The 17,567-nt window shown below is 46.9% G+C and overlaps 1 protein-coding gene across 1 annotated transcript in view; it reads right to left on the bottom strand.

Moving 5' to 3' along the window:
- The window catches only part of nrp1a (neuropilin 1a), a 246,650-nt gene that overhangs the window by 146,222 nt on the left and 82,861 nt on the right, over positions 1 to 17,567 (bottom strand). The window contains 1 exon segment of the mRNA XM_078425444.1: positions 13,008 to 13,235. Within this exon segment, the coding sequence (XP_078281570.1) occupies positions 13,008 to 13,235 (228 nt within the window).

Here is a 17,567-nt window from a genome sequence, read left to right as displayed (position 1 = left end):
TCTGTCATGATTGGTAATGAATCTTATCTTCCTCTTTGTCCTAGCCACAATTCTTGCATTGAAGCTTACCCTTGTAGTGAGAGATTAGTTTCTCCCTCTTTTCATTATCCTTCCCGTCTCTATATATCTCCGCTTCTATATCTCGTTTCTCTGTATTTTTTGTTCCGTCTCAGGGTTTTAAGGGAGTAATTTGCTACGTGCGATGCTTCCAGGAAGACCTCTGGGGACAAATTATTTATCAGCAGCTATTGCCGTTTATTATCAACTTTCCACCTTCATCTCAGCAACACAGTACTAAATCAAAGTGAAGGAACAAGATATATATTCAAACAGATGCCACTAAAGCAATATGTTGTACAGGAGAGAGGGAGAGAGAGAGAGAGAGAGAGAGAGAGAGGGAGAGGGAGAGAGGGAGAGAGAGAGAGAGAGAGGGAGAGAGAGAGAGAGAGAGAGAGAGAGAGAGAGAGAGAGAGAGAGAGACAATGAGACAGAGACAGAGACATAGAGAGAGACAGACACACACACACACACAAACACACACAAGCACACAGATATATATATATATATAGAGAGAGAGAGACAGAGAGAGACAGAGACATACACACACAGACAGATTAATATCTATCTATAAAAATATATCAATATATATACATATACAGAGAGAGACACGCGGAGAGAGAGAGAGGGTGAGAGAGAGGATGAGAGAGAGGGTGAGAGACCCATACATACACACACATACAGATAGAGATAGATAGAGAATTAAACACATACACATTCACAGATAGTCGTTGAGAGACACACACCAATAGATAGATAGAGGGAAAGAGAGTGGGAAGAGAGAGAGAGAGAGTGGGAAGAGAGAGAGAGAGAGTGGGAAGAGAGAGAGAGTGGGAAGAGAGAGAGAGAGAGAGAGAGAGAGAGAGAGAGAGAGAGAGAGAGAGAGAGAGAGAGAGAGAGAGAGAGAGAGAGAGAGAGAGAGAGAGAGAGAGAGAGATGAGATACTCATGCATACACACACACACACACACACACAGTGAGGCGGGGAGGGAGAGGGAAAGGGAGAGGGAGAGGGAGAGGGAGAGGGAGAGGGAGAGGGAGAGGGAGAGGGAGAGGGAGAGGGAGAGGGAGAGGGAGAGGGAGAGGGAGAGGGAGAGGGAGAGGGAGAGGGAGAGGGAGAGGGAGAGGGAGAGGGAGAGGGAGAGGGAGAGGGAGAGGGAGAGGGAGAGGGAGAGGGAGAGGGAGAGGGAGAGGGAGAGGGAGAGGGAGAGGGAGAGGGAGAGGGAGAGGGAGAGGGAGAGGGAGAGGGAGAGGGAGAGGGAGAGGGAGAGGGAGAGGGAGAGGGAGAGGGAGAGGGAGAGGGGAGAGAGAGAACCATTCAACATATCGACCCAAGGATTCATGGATTCCACCCTATTCATTCCAGTGCCCAAGAAAAAAACTCTCAGGCCTGTCTCCGAAAGAAAGCGTGTAGAACCATAGAATATCCATTGTACCTTACATTATCCATCATCACATGGAGACTGGTTATATTTCTTAAGATGATATGAGCACGTTCTCAGATGTATAGAAATAGTTGTGTCTCACAGAAAGTTGTTTTCAGACATGGAATTGAATGCCAATCTCTGGTGCTTTCTATAGTGATTTCTTCAGAAGCACAGGCATTAGGATTTTGAAGACAGATTAGTTTTGCTGGAGGAATTCTAAATGTGAACTATTTTCTTTGCTTTTCATAATTGCTCACTTGGATGCATTGACAAGGGCAGTGACTGGAGCTCCACTGAGGAGGCTCGATTACCTCATGAAACCGCAAACATTGGCCCAGCAATGACTTAAAAAGTCATCTTGACACTAAGATTGCGTTACGTGTGCGCAAATCTACGATCCAGGCCAGCTGCCAGTATGTGCAATAAATACCGTTTACTTTGTGATTAAAGTGCTGAGGTGTCATGTGAACATGTAACCTTGAAGTCATCCTGTGATCAGTTGCTCACAGGTAATCATTCGCAGATGCGTGCGCAGGAAGGAACTGCAGATGCTGCTTTAAACCGATGAAAGGCACAAAACGCTGGAGTAACTCAGCGGGTCAGGCAGCATCTCTGGAGATAAGGAACGGGCGACGTTTCGGGTCGAGACCCTTCCTCAGGTCCAGTATTTTAGTTCAGTTTAGAGATGCAGCGCGCAAACAGGCCCTTCGGCCCACCAGGTCCGCGCCGACCAGCGATCCCCTGCACATTAATGTTGTACTTCATGGTCCGGTACCTGTTGTACCTTTAGTGACTCTGGAAGGACCACAAGTACACGTGTGTAAAAGGTTACATTGCTGGAGCTCAACTCCAGGCTGTTTATTCCGTGGCCACCTGCATCCAGAATGGCCGCCTAATCACACCAATCCCTTATATACACAGGCATACAAAGTAGTCCTTGGATACACAAAGTAGTCCCAGCAATATCACAACAATTAACACCATCCTACACACACTAGGGGGCAATTTATTTTTACATTTAACAAGGCAATTTACCTACACGCCTGTACGTCTTTGGAGTGTGGGAGGAAACCGAAGATCTCGGAGAAAGCCCACGCAGGTAACGGGGAGAACGTACAAACTCCGTAACAGACAGCGCAGGGCAGTCGGGATCGAACCCGGGTCTCCGGCGTTGCATTGGATGTAAGGCAGCAACTCTACCGCTGCACCGCCGTGCCACCCTCTTGTGTCTGCCATTCATCGATAATCCTTCTCCATCGACCCCTTCGCATCGATGTGCTCGCGTCCCGGCAGATTCACAACAGTAGTATTGCGAATCAAGAATATTTATCTTGGGCCTAACTAAGTGGCCAGTTTTGCAGAACTATTTGACTGGGCTCTATTACCACAAAAGTGCCTCAGGAGACACAGATTTGTGGTTCTGATACCTGTTGCGGTGCCAGCTCCTGCAACGTACACGAAGAGACAAAGAGTCAAAGAAAGCAAAGGGTGAATAGTAGAGCTTCGAAATGCCAATCAGGTGACACTTTCTGAATACATTTCCAGTGTCGCAACACTGCAGGAGATAAAAGAATGAATCAAACATGTAAAGGTATCTTTCTGAAATTAACTGGGACACAAGTCATTTTAAATCACTGATACCTGATCAACCCTGCAAATAAAACCAAATAGCTATTTCTCTCATTGCCAATCGTCCGTGGCCTTAATGCCAGACACACACTTTCAGCGTAACCATATTAGAATCCACTTTAAAAACTCAGCTTGAACTGATAGGAAGGACTTGGCTCAGTAATGTGCCAACACTGGGAAAATTGCCTTTGATTCCAATCCACACACAAGCCAAGTGAGTAGTGACTCAGCACACAACCAGGCCTAATGCTGCATATCAGGTGAGGCACAGGTTCACTTGCACCTCCTCCAACCTCATCTACTGCATCCCTCGTTCAAGATGCGGACTCTTATACATCGGCGAGACCAAACGTACACTGGGCGATCGTTCCGCTGAACACCTCCGCTCAGGGGCCTGTCCCATTTAGGCGTATTTTTAGGCGACTGCCGGCGACTGCAATGGTCGTAGCAGTTCGCCGAAAAAACGGCGGCTGGATCCCTCCCTCCTACGACAATGTCCACGACAAGCTACAACAACCTACCACCTAGACGACGTCAAGTTACGGCAAGCTACCGACAACTGGCGACACAATCGTTGCGACTTAGGACGTCCACCTACGACCGCACCCACGACAACCTACGACCACGCAGGTGACAACCGAAGTCAATCTACGCCTACCCGCGACAAGCTACGACCGTGTCGGCGACAACTGAAGACAATTCAAAGGTATCACAAAACGCTGGAGTAACTCAGCAGGTCAGGCAGCATCTAGGAGAGAGGGAATCAGTGACGTTCTGGGTCAAGACTCTTCTTCAGACCCGTCTCGACCCGAAACGTCACCCATTCCCTCTCTCCTGAGATGCTGCCTGACCTGCTGAGTTACTCCAGCATTTTGTGATACCTTCGATTTGTACCAGCATCTGCAGTTGTTTTCCTACACTGAAGACAATTCACGTTATTTTGGCCTCCGGTTTTGACGCCGGTACCTGTCGCCGGTTGACGTAGGTGATCGCCAACGGAATTCAACGAAGTCAGCACCGGCGACAACCTACGTCACCTGGCGACAACCTGCGACAGCGCCCACATCAGGAGACGTCAAGCTACGATCATTGGTGTCAAACCAACAGTCGCCAAAATTTTAAAAACATTTCAAAATCCAGCGGCGACCAGAAAAACGCTACGACTCTTTGGAGACGACTCACGACCGCACAGGCGACACCCCGGCGACCGTGTGGCGACAGCCTAGTCGCCTGTAGTCGCCTAAAAAAAAGCCTACGTGGGACAGGGGTTTCAGTCCGCCTGGACCTGCCTGATCTCCCGGTTGCCAAACACTTTAATTCTCCTTCCCATTCCCACACTGACCTTTCTGTCCTAGGCCTCCTCCATTGTCAGAGTGAGGCCAAACACAAATTGGAGGAACAGCATCTCATATTTCGCTTGGGCAGCTTACAGCCCAGTGGTATGAATATTGATTTGTCTAACTTCAAGTAACCCCTGCATTCCCTCTCTCCATCCCTCCCCCACCCAAGTCACACCAGCTTTTTGTTCTCACCTAGCAAACAGCTAACAATGCCCTGTTTCCTTTATCATCGTTACTTTTTTGCACATCTTTCATTCATTTGTTCTGTATCTCTCTACATCATCTAGATACTAAAACTCTTGTTTGTTTGTTTGTTTGTTCCTGAACTACAGCCAAAACGGTACACGAGAGCATGACAATTTTAGGCCCACCTTACTCACCGTCATCCCTTTGGTGCTAATGGAAGAAGTTTCGTTGAAATCGGTGTTATATTTTTAAAGTTATTCTCATTTTAAAGTTTGCCCAGTGGGTCCACTTGGTCTAGTCATCTATAAATCATGTTTCCCTTTCCCCTGATTCCCAGTCTGAAGAAGGCTGTCGACCCAAAACGTCACCCATTCCTCCTCTCCACAGATGCTGCCTGTCCCGCTGAGATACTCCAGCATTTTGTGTCGATCTAATGTTATCAAACACGGCTTAGTATTACTGTTCAAATCACCTTTACGGCACGACAAAGAGGCTAATTACCGTGCCCAAGCATAGATCGTGTTCGAAAGATTACTGAAGAATTATTTCTCAACCGGAATAACCAATAAATTTTACACCATTGCTACAGATTCTGGCATTTACAGATAAAGAAATTATAACTTCATAAATTAATCACGGCGAGTAATTGTTGCAAAGAAATTAATTATCTCAAAGTTATTTTTAGAAAGGCAATTTTAGAAAAATGCCTTTGATCCATTTGCCTTGTCCCACCATGGAGAACGCATTCATTGTAACTGCACTGATTCCAGAAATGTCCGTCAAATGAGTTCCGCACAAAATATACTCAGTGGTCGTCTGGAATTCTAACCTACTTTCGCGTTGAAACCTGCTAAAGTTACGACTCTCAATTGCGTGGTAGTTTTAGGCAATTAATGTTGTGGACAGGGCAACGGAATGTCCGCACAAAATGTTGGAGTAACTCAATGGGACATAGAAACATAGAAACATGGAAAATAGGTGCAGGAGGAGGCCATTCGGACCTTCGAGCCAGCACCGCCATTCATTGTGATCACGGCTGATCGTCCCCAATCAATAACCCGCGCCTGCCCTCTCCCCGTATCCCTTGATTCCACTAGCCCCTAGAGCTCTATCTAACTCATAAGACATGCAGCATCTCTGGAAGCAATCTCAATGATGGCATTTATTTCGAGAGGCCTTGCATACTAAAACAGAGATGTAATGCTGAGGCGCTGGTCAGGTGGCATTTGGAGTATTGTGAGCAATTTTGGGCCCCATATCTGAGGAAGGGAGTGCTGTCCCTGGATTGGGTCCAGAGGAGGTTTACAAGAATGATCCCAGGAATGAGTGGATTAACATATGATGAGCATTTGTCCTGCACTGGGCCTGTACTCCCTGGAATTTAGAAGGATGAGGGAAGACCTCATTGAAACGTACAGAATAGTGAAAGGCTCGGATAGAGTGGATGTGGAGAGGGTGTTTCCACTAGTGGGAGAGTCTAGGACCAGAGGTCACAGCCTCAGATTTAAAGGAAGTTCCTTTAGGAAGGAGATGAGGAGATATTTCTTTAATCAGAGGGTGGTGAATCTGTGGAATTCTTTGCCACAGAAGGCTGTGGAGGCCAAGTCAGTGGATATTTTTACGGCAGAGATAGGTAGATTATTGAATAGTACAGATATCAGAGGTTACGGGGAGAAGGCAGGAGAATGAGGTTCGGAGGGGAGATAGATTAGCCATGATTGAATGGCGGAGTAGACTTGATGGGCCGAATGGCCTAATTCTACTCCTATCACTTATGACCTTATGATGAAAGGAACGGGTGATGTTTCGGGTCGAGACCCTTCTTCGGGGACCCGCTTTCACCCTTTCCTTCTCTCCAGAGATGCTGCCTGGCCCGCTGAGTTACTCCAGCATTTTGTGTCTATCTTCAGTGTGAACCAGTGTGAACCAGTGTGAATCTGCAGCTCCTTCCGAAGCAGACAGTAGGATTGAGTGAACAGTGTCCCAGAGTGTAAAGCAAGTACCTCCATTGTTTTCATTCATATAAATGATCTGGATATCGGCAACTAGATGAGAAAAGATACCTATGCTTTTTTGTAATGACCGATAATAGGGGAATGATAACGTGAGTCTCCTCATGCATCTACATTGTAGGAAAGCAACATTAAGAACATAAGCAATCTGAAGGAGAGGGAGACTGATCTGCATTAAGACTCACCTAATGCTGGAGTAACTCAGCAGGTCAGGCAGCATCTCGGGAGAGAAGGAATGGGTGACGTTTCGGGTCGAGACCCTTCTTCAGTCACCCATTCCTTCTCTCCCGAGATGCTGCCTGACCTGCTGAGTTACTCCAGCATTTTGTGAATAAATACCTTCGATTTGTACCAGCATCTGCAGTTATCTTCTTAAGACTCACCTCCTCTTTGGCACACAGCCCACAATTGCACAGTCTTTCAAAAACGTATCAATTTCCCCCTTAAATATTCCCATTGATTTGGCCTAAACAGCCTCCCGGTGTTGAAAACGTTCAGCGATTCAACTTTGTTGCTATTTTCATTACATATCTGTGCCTCACCAGACTTGCGAATGAACTCGACTTGACTGGACTAAATGACCGCCCCCCCCCACCTAACCTTTGTAATAATGTCCCCTCATTCGAGATTCTTCTCACGAGTAAAGACATCTCATGCCTTCTCTCAGGACCTTACATGTTTCAAGGAAGAATAGTTAAGGGAAGTATGTACACAATGGCTTGAAGGTAAACAGTAATCCGAGGGTTAATCCGAGGGTTTCACTTTGAAGATGCCGGTAGAGTTGCTGCCTGACGGCGCCAGAGGACGAGTCAATGGATATTTTTAAGACAGAATATATATATATAAGACAATAACTGCAGATGCTGGTACAAATCGAAGGTGTTTATTCACAAAATGCTGGAGTAACTCAGCAGGTCAGGCAGCATCTCAGGAGAGAAGGAATTGGTGACTTTTCGGGTCGAGACCCTTCTTCAGTCTGATGTCAGGGGGGCGGGACAAAGGAAGGATATAGGTGGAGACAGGAAGATAGAGGGAGATCTGGGAAGAGGAGGGGAAGAGAGGGACAGAGGAACTATCTAAAGTTGGAGATGTCAATGTTCATACCGCTGGGCTGCAAGCTTGCTCAGGCGAAATATGAGGTGCTGTTCCTCCAATTTCCGGTGGGCCTCACTATGGCACTGGAGGAGGCCCATGACAGAAAGGTCAGACTGGGAGTGGGAGGGGGAGTTGAAGTGCTCGGCCGCCGGGAGACCAGTTTAGACAGAGATAGATACTGTAGATTCTGGATTAGTACGGGTGTCATGGGTTATGTGGAGAAGGCAGGAGAATGAGGTTAACAGGGAATAATAGATCAGCCATGATTGAATGGTGGAGTAGACTTGATGGGGCCAAATGGCCTTATTCGGCTCCTAACATTTACGCACTTATCAACCCAGGTTCAATCCCTGACTGCGGGTGCCGTCCGTACAGAGTTTGTACCTTCTCCCCGTGACTGCGTGGGCTTTCTCTGGGTGCCCTGGTTTCCTCCCACATTCCAGAGACGTGCAAGCCAATAGGCTTCTGTATATTGTCCCTAGTGTGTACGATTACTGTACGGATGATTGCTGGTCGGCCCGGACTCAGTGGGCCGTGGTGCCTGTTTCAAGCTGTATCTTTAAACTGGACGAAACTAAAAATAAAATTCTGGAACTCATACACAGTGCCATTAAATAGAGGAGCAAGGAAGTAAAGCTGAAAGCATAGAAAACATAGAAAATAGGTGCAGGAGGAGGCCATTCGGCTCTTCGAGCCTGCACCGCCATTCAATATGATCATGGGTGATCATCCAGCTCAGTAACCTGTACCTGCCTTCTCTCCATACCCCCTGATCCCTTTAGCCACAAGGGCCACATCTAACTCCCTCTTAAATATAGCCTATGAACTGGCCTCAACTACCTTCTGTGGCAGAGAATTCCACAGACTCACCACTCTCTGCGTGAAGAAATGTTTTCTCATCTCGGTCCTAAAAGACTTCCCCCTTATCCTTAAGCTGTGGCCCCTGGTTCTGGACTTCCCCAACATCGGGAACAATCTTCCCGCATCTAGCCTCTCCAACCCCTTAAGAATATTATATGTTTCAATAAGATCCCCCCTCAGTCTTCTAAATTCCAGCGAGTACAAGCCGAGTCTATCCAGTCTTTCTTCATATGAAAGTCCCGCCATCCCAGGGATCAATCTGGTGAACCTTCTCTGTACTCCCTCTAAGGCAAGAATGTCTTTCCTCAGATTAGGAGACCAAAACTGTACGCAATAAAGCTGCTGTCAAATAATGCAATCCATCCCAGCATTGCCAAGGATGCTGGCGCTATGGAAAGGAAAGCAGTGAAGATTGACTCGCACGATACACGGAAGTTAAAAGTTATGAAAAAGACTTGAAATATTGCACCATTCTTCTCTTGAACTGAAAAGTAATGGAAGACTTTGAAAGGGTAAATAGTTGACATTTGTTTCCACTGACTGGTGAATCGGTCACAAAGACTCGTGCTCAGTGAACAAAGAGAGACGTTAGAAGCAATTATAAAACATAGTAGATTATTAGAATAGGAACATAAGAAAATAACTGCAGATGCTGGTACAAATCGAAGGTATTTATTCACAAAATGCTGGAGTAACTCAGCTGGTCTTCAGACTGAAGAAGGGTCTCGACCCGAAACGTCACCCATTCCTTCTCTCCCGAGATGCTGCCTGACCTGCTGAGTTACTCCAACATTTTGTGAATAAATACCTTCGATTAGAATAGGAACAGGTCACTATCGAGGCTGAAATTCGGACATCATTTAGAAGCCAAATGAATACATTGTTGAGAAGGAAGCACGCTGAAGGGTACGGGGAAAGGATGAGAAACAGTAGAAGATAGCCTCAGTTGAAGAGTTTAGTTTAGCTTAGTTTAGCTAAGGGGACATAGCTTCAGAATTGAGGGACAAAGGTTTAGGGGTAACATGAGGGGGAACTTCTTTACTCAGAGGGTTGTGGCTGTATGGAATGGGCTTCCGGTGGAAGTGGTGGAGGCTGGCTCGATTTTATTATTTAAGAGTAAATTGGATAGGTATATGGATAGGAGGGGATTGGAGGGTTATGGTCTGAGTGCAGGTAGATGAGACTAGGTCAGGGAGAATGGTCGGCGTGGACTGGTAGGGCCGGACAGGCCTGTTTCCATGCTGTAGTTGTTATATGTTAGATTCAGTTTAGAGAAAACAGGCCCTCTGGCCCACACCGACCAGCGATCCCCGCACATTAACACTGTCCCACACACATTAGGGACAGTTTACACTCAACCCTGTACGTCTCTGGAGTGTGGAAGGAAACCGAAGATCCCGGAGAAAGCCCACGCGGTCACGGGGAGAACGTGCAAACTCCGAACAGACAGCACCCGTGGTCGGGATCGAACCCGGGTCTCTGGTGCTGCAACGCTACTGCTGCGCCACCGTGCCGCCCAGTTAAGAGCACCAGCCGAGCCGTGAGCTAAATTCACACTATCATTTCTATAATTCATAAGACTCTAAATCACCTGAGCCGAGATCCACAGGAGAACTATTATTTCAGAATTAATGAACAGTCTGTTGCTCATAATAACATCGCTGAGCTCTCCACTGTATCAATATCTCGGAGATTAATGCCTCCCACCATCAAATGACGACTCTAACAAGCCTTGTCCTCACCACCAACGCTCCACATTTTCACTGTGTTGAAATAGGAACTCTTCACACGCACATACTTGAGTGAGTTTTCTTGTTAGGCCGACACAAGTTGGGAGAGGTGCGAGAGTCAGAGGAACCTGATTATCCGGCCACTGCACTTTCCAATGGTGTGCCTAAACATCTTCATCAGTTCATAATTCTAAGAGCAGAGTAAGGCCATTCGGCCCATCAAGCAACTGACAGGCCATGGGAGGACCGTCTGGAGGAGGCCCACGAGAGGAGGAAGACCAAGTACGAAGGGCTGGTCATAGACTGCCGTGAGCAGGGCTGGAAGGCAAGGTGCGTGCCCCTCGAGGTTGGCTGTAGAGGTTTTGCAGGGCGATCGCTCTACAAGGCCTTGAGTGCACTCACTGGGCATTGCCGGAATGGAGAGGAGAAGAGCCATCAAGAACACCACAGAGGCAGCGGAGAAAGCCTCGGGATGGCTCTGGACCAGGAGAGGAGGTCCACGGGGAGGAGCGAATGCCACCTGAACACAAGTCGTGGTCTGATCACCCACGGCTGGGTCGACCGGGAGAGGGTGTCTGATGTTGAAAGACCCGAAACACCCAATCACCCCCGGTTACGTCACTGGGGGGGCACTGGGGGGTATTCAGGAGCATCAAAACGTGTGTTTCATCAATAGGAGCAGAGTAAGGCCATTTGGCCCATCAAGTCTACTCCGCCATTCAATCATGGCTGATCCATCTCTCTCTCTCTCATCCCCATTCTCCTGCCTTTTCCCCATAACCCCTGACACTCGTGCTAATCACGAACCCAGTCAAACGCTGCCTTAAAAATATCCATTGACTTGGCTTCCCACAGCCGTCTTTCAGCCGATAGGAAATTCATCACACAAATTCACCATTAATTTGGTGAAATCTTTCCCGTAACCTCAACACTACCTCAATATGACGAGGACATAGTCCACTCAATTTTCCCATCGGCGATTCTCCAGGTTATAAAATCAAGTGTCGCATCAGTGAATCACCACTTCCTTTCCAGCATCTCATTTTTATTCGTAAAATTCTTCCAGCTTAACACCGCTTGTGTGACCTCACTTCCTTCACTCCGTCCACGCTCAGGCCCCGCGCACTTAGATTCCCTTTCCAAACCCCTTTGTCCCTCGTTTTCTTTAGTTTTTAGCTTTAGATTCAGAGATACAGCGCGGAAACAGGCCCCATCGGCCCACCGAGTCTGCACCATGATCACCATGACAATATTGCATTCATAAACAAGCCAATTAGACAATAGACAATAGACAATAGGTGCAGGAGTAGGCCATTCGGCCCTTCGAGCCAGCACCGCCATTCAATGTGATCATGGCTGATCATTCTCAATCAGTACCCCGTTCCTGCCTTCTCCCCATACCCCCTGACTCCACTATCCTTAAGAGCTCTATCTAGCTCTCTCTTGAATGCATTCAGAGAATTGGCCTCCACTGCCTTCTGAGGCAGAGAATTCCACAGATTCACAACTCTCTGACTGAAAAAGATTTTCCTCATCTCCGTTCTAAATGGCCTACCCCTTATTCTTAAACTGTGGCCCCTTAACCTGCAAACATGTGCGTCTTTGGAGTGTGGGAGGAAACCGAAAATCTCAGAGAAAACCCACACCGTTACGGGGAGAACGTATAAACTCCGTACAGGCAAGCACCCGTAGTCAGGGTCGAACCCGGGTAAGGCATTATTTCTGCCTAGAAAATAAATATCTTTGTATTTGACGATCCCTCAATATCTCGTTTGAGTAGATGTCAATGTTTGTCTAGTTATACTGCTCCAAGATGTATGGGGTAGTTTTACTACTGTTTAAATGTTGTTGCAACGTTACTCCTGTTTGACTTCCAGTTCACTTGACATTAAAATACATAAGGATTTTTAACCAATGGGTGTATTTTGTTTAAAAAGAAAATTACTTTGTTTTAACTGGAAATAGTTATTCCAAACTTGTCTTCATTGAAAAAAAAACCGCACCAATATTCTGTTTAGCCTGCATCAGTTTGGGTTGGCACGTAAATTAAAAACTAACTACAATTTTGTTTAAAAAACATTTGTTGGATAAAAGTAATATCTTTTACATTTTTTTAGATTTAGATTTAGAGATACAGCGCGGAAACAGGCCCTTCGGCCCAACGAGTCCGCGCCGCCCAGCGATCCCCGCACATTAACACTATCCTACACACATACTAGGGACAATTTTTACATTTACCCAGTCAATTAACCTACAAACCTGTATGTCTTTGGAGTGTGGGAGGAAACCGAAGATCTCGGAGAAAACCCACGCAGGTCACGGGGAGAACGTACAAACTCCGTACAGACGGCGCCCGTAGTCAGGATCGAACCTGAGTCTCCGGCGCTGCATTCGCTGTAAGGCAGCAACTCTACCGCTGCGCCACCGTGCCGCCCTAAATTGCACTGTTTGTGAGTCCAGATGTTCCAGCAGATTATGAACGAGCTCTACGATATCCAGTTCAATGTGTTATTAGCAGCAATTTGCAATTACAATTTGCAATGTATAAAGACATCTATGCTTCACGTCAGTGACTGATCAATGCATTATTACATAAGAGGCTTCAATTTTTCAAATAAAATTGATGAGAAAAAAAGACAAATTTCTTGGGGAAAAAAATACTTTTCTTACCTCCTGGAAAACCATCCCAGATTTCTAGTCTGTCGAACCGACATAACATTCCTTCCCGTGGGTTGCTGTCCGGTTCCAGGTCAAAACTTTCAAACTCCAGCAGGATCTCTGCCATGGCAGGTGCAAAGATTATGTAGGTGCATTCCAAGTTATTTGGATATTTTTCAGGAAATCCAGGCGACTTGATCTCTGCGCTTTGTTCAGTGAAATTTTTGGAGCACTCTGGACCTGCAATACAGAACAACAGATGAAGGAACCGCAGGTGCTGGTCGACACTGAAGATAGACACAAAACGCTGGAGTCTGAAGAAGGGTCTCGACCCGAAACTTCACCCAGTCCTTCTGTCCTCAGATGCTGCCTGCCCCGCTGAGTTACTCCAGCATTTTGTGTCTTTCAAACAGATGAAGAGCTCATGGTGGAGGAATATAATTGTCACATAGAAACATAGAAACATAGAAAATAGGTGGAGGAGTAGGCCATTCGGCCCTTGGAGCCTGCACCGCCATTCAATATGATCATGGCTGATCATCCAGCTCAGTAACCTGTACCTGCCTTCTCTCCATACCCCCGGATCCCTTTAGCCACAAGGGCCACATCTAACTCCCTCTTAAATATAGCCAATGAACTGGCCTCAACTACCTTCTGTGGCAGAGAAATCCACAGACTCACCACTCTCTGTGTGAAGAAATGTTTTCTCATCTCGGTCCTAAAAGACTTCCCCCTGATCCTTAAGCTGTGACCCCTGGTTCTGGACTTCCCCAACATCGGGAACAATCTTCCCGCATCTAGCCTCTCCAACCCCTTAAGAATTTTATTTGTTTCAATAAGATCCCCCCTCACGTAAACAGAGGAGCAGAGAAAAACTTTGTTTGTGTGCCATTGCGGTGCTGAACTACTATCTACCTCTTTCATGACCCTCGGAGTATCCTTGATCGGACTTTGCTGGCGTTACCTTGCCCTAAACGTTATTCCCTCATCATGTGTCTGTACACTGTAAATGGATCGATTGTGCTCGTACATTGTCTTCCTGCTGACTGGTCAGCCCGCAACAAAAGCTTTTCACTGTACACATGACGATAAACGAAACTGAAACTGAACTGGACTGATGAAGTTGAATCATGTTGTACATGAGAACAATTAATCAATAGCCAAGTACATCAGGTAGTGCAAAGTGAACACTACCAGAGTATGGAATTTAGTGGACATTGGCAAAATAAATCTAAGGCCCCCCTCGGTCATGGGAGGCGGGTTCCTACGCAACCTCTGTTAGGCGGTGCCCGGGCCTACACTGTCAGGGATTGCAGCAGCCCCCGGGATACAGTGTCAGGGCCTACAGTGTCAGGGCCTTACAGCGTCCGGGCCTACAGTGTCCGGGCCTACAGTTTCAGGGCCTACCATGTCAGGGCCTACAGCGTCGGTGCCTACAGTGTCGGGGCCTACAGTGCTGGGGCCTGCAGCACTGTCCAGGCCTAATACGGGACAAGGGCTGTCCCGTACGGGACAAAACAATTTAGCCCAAAATACAGGATGTCCCGGCTAAAACGGGACAGTTGCCAACCCTAATTACAGGCCTGAAAACCTTAAGTATTCCCCCTATAAATCCAATGGGCTTTCTGGTGTAGGCTGGCAAAGTCATGTCCCTGGGAATCCATGACCTTGAGATACACATAAATAAAGTCTCCAACATTTGTTTCTAAATTTAGGATTTGAAGTTACTTAGCTGCGATTTCAGTTGGAGAAGAAAGTAGTATGTTATAGCACGGAACACACCTCTTTTTGAAAGCTGCAAACATTGTCATGATGTACTTACTCTTGGTATTTGTTAAGGGAAAGATAGTTGATTGGGTGAATTCACTCTTGACAGGCAAAAGATTTGGACGAAGGAAATTTTGCAGTGTAAATTTTGGGCAATAATATATCAGTTACCTAAAATATGTCCCATTCAAAATTCAACCACAATCACCTCTTCTCCTTTCTCCCGTTGGGCAGAAGGTACAAAAGCTTGAAAGCTCCCCCCACCAGATTAGGGAACAGCCTTTTTCCCCACTGTTATTAGACCACTCAATAGTCTTCTCATAAACTAAGGGGGTAGTCCTGATCTCCCAACCTATCTCATGGCAGCCTTTGCACTTTTTGTCTGCAATTTCTCTGAAACTATAACACTGTCGATTTAGGAGTAGGTTTATTATTGTGTAGGAAGGAACTGCAGATGCTGGTTTAAACCAAAGATAGACACAAAATGCTGGAGAAAGTAACTCAGCGGGACAGACAGCATCTCTGCACAGAAGGAATGGGTGACTTACTGGGTCGAGACCCTTTTTCAGACTCTTATTTATTATTGTCACGTGGACCTAGATATAATGTAAATTTAGTTTTTAAATTCCTCATTGGAGATCCTACGTGGTCTCCGCATCAAATGGTACATTTACGTCAGCACAGTAGCGCTCCCATTTCCAAGCTTATGTAAGATTCGACTTATAGACAATAGACAATAGGTGCAGGAGGAGGCCATTCAGCCCTTCGAGCCAGCACCGCCATTCAATGTGATCATGGCTGATCATTCTCAATCTGTACCCCCGTTCCTGCCTTCTCCCCATACCCCCTGACTCCGCTATCCTTAAGAGCTCTATCTAGCTCTTACATGGGACATAACCCTTACCTACGTGGGGGTTCGCCAGTACAGTTATAGTGATGCAGTACTACCGTTACAGAAAAAGTGTAGATTAAAAAAAATTGCAAGCTCTGCAATGAGTTAGATTGGTAGTTCAGGACAACACCCTATCTAATGGGATGTCGTCCGATAACAGCGAGGAAGAAAAGTAGATGATATTGATCGGGTGAGAGGCTGCCGTGCGTGATGGGACTGGGCTACATCCACAACTCTCTGCCGTCACTTGAGGTCTTGGACAGAGCTGTTGCTAATCCAAACTGGATAGTGGGCTTGGGTAGGAAGGAACTGCAGATGCTGGTTTAAATTGAAGATAGACACAAAAAGCTGGTGTGACTCAGCGGGAGTTTTTTAATCTCCAATGTTGGAGACTTTATTTATGTGTGTCTCAAGGTCATGGATTCCCAGGGACTTGACTTTGCCAGCCTACATTACAAAGCCCATTGGATTTATAGGCAGCATCTCTGGAGAGAAGGAATGGCCGGCGTTTCGGGTCGAGACCCTTCTTCGGACCTTTCCACGGGATGCTTTCTGTGGGAGATCTGTCGTAATTGTTGAGAGTCATCGGAGACATGCCAACCTTCCTAAGTCTTCTATGGAAAGTTGATCAGCTAGTGTGCTTTCGTACTATGTGGTTGGTCGAGGACAAATTGTTGGTGATATCCACCTTAACGAACCTGAATCACTCGAGCCATCTCTACGACGGCACATTTATCAACAAACTGCTCCTTCGTTTACATTCACACTGTATTAATGATGACTGAATGATGAGGCTCGTCAGCCTGGGACGGCAGTCCGTCTAGGAGATGGAAAACTCCTATCTAAAACCTCCACTGCCTTGTGGCCATACCCAGTCATGGAAAAGGCTCCAGGAGTAAACCTCAAGAAAAATCCGGAGTGGGAGTCCTGGAGGCAGTTCGTCGTTGTCCACGACCTCATTCTGGCAGCTCCAGCGATGGCGCTGGTGCCAAACTGTAACGGTCCTGCTGTTCCTTTGGATCGATCAGCGACGTGGAGAGGGGGGAACGTGCTGCACGGGCAACAGCCTGTCCTTCATGTGACATCGCCCAGGCTTGCATCCGACCACACATCCACGCTACTCTAGCCGAGGTTTGGAGCAAGCAGCCAACAACCAGGATAGACAATAGACAATAGACAATAGGTGCAGGAAGAGGCCATTCGGCCTTTCGAGCCAGCACCGCCATTCAATGTGATCATGGCTGATCATTCTCAATCAGTACCCCGTTCCTGCCTTCTCCCCATACCCCCTGACTCTGCTACCCTTGAGCTCTATCTAGCTCTCTCTTGAATGCATTCAGTGAATTGGCCTCCACTGCCTTCTGAGGCAGAGAATTCCACAGATTCACAACTCTCTGACTGAAAAAGTTTTTCCTCATCTCAGTTCTAACCTGGTCCTGGCTGACCATGGGTGATCCATGGCCGCCGTTGGTGGAGCGGGAGCATGTGGCCACTGGCTGGGTGAGGTCACGTGGGGCGCGGGGCGGTGACATCACCTTGTCCATTATTTGGGAGTGAGGAAGTTGGCACCCTACCTGTAATTCAAGCCTCCATGGAACATTACAGTTAATTATAGTAAATGTGTGTGTCACTTTGAGTTGGCTTACTGTACATCCCAAAAGATACAAATAGCGACTGCTGCTGACTTTGCCTCCACAGCCTTCTGTGGCAAAGAATTCCACAGATAGATCTTGTAGATCAATCCTTGTAGATCTTTTCCACAGACACAAGGAACTGCAGATGCTGGCTTTTAAACCCCCCCCCCCCAGCATCTCTGGACAACACGGATAGGTGATGTTTAGTTCTGGACCCTTTAGACCCAGAGTCTGAAGAAGGGTCCTGACCTGAAACGTCACTTATCCATGTCTTCCAGA

The sequence above is a fragment of the Rhinoraja longicauda genome, chromosome 2, assembly GCF_053455715.1.
Source record: "Rhinoraja longicauda isolate Sanriku21f chromosome 2, sRhiLon1.1, whole genome shotgun sequence".
Lineage (NCBI taxonomy): Eukaryota > Metazoa > Chordata > Chondrichthyes > Rajiformes > Arhynchobatidae > Rhinoraja > Rhinoraja longicauda.
This window is presented reverse-complemented; position numbering and strand designations above follow the sequence as displayed.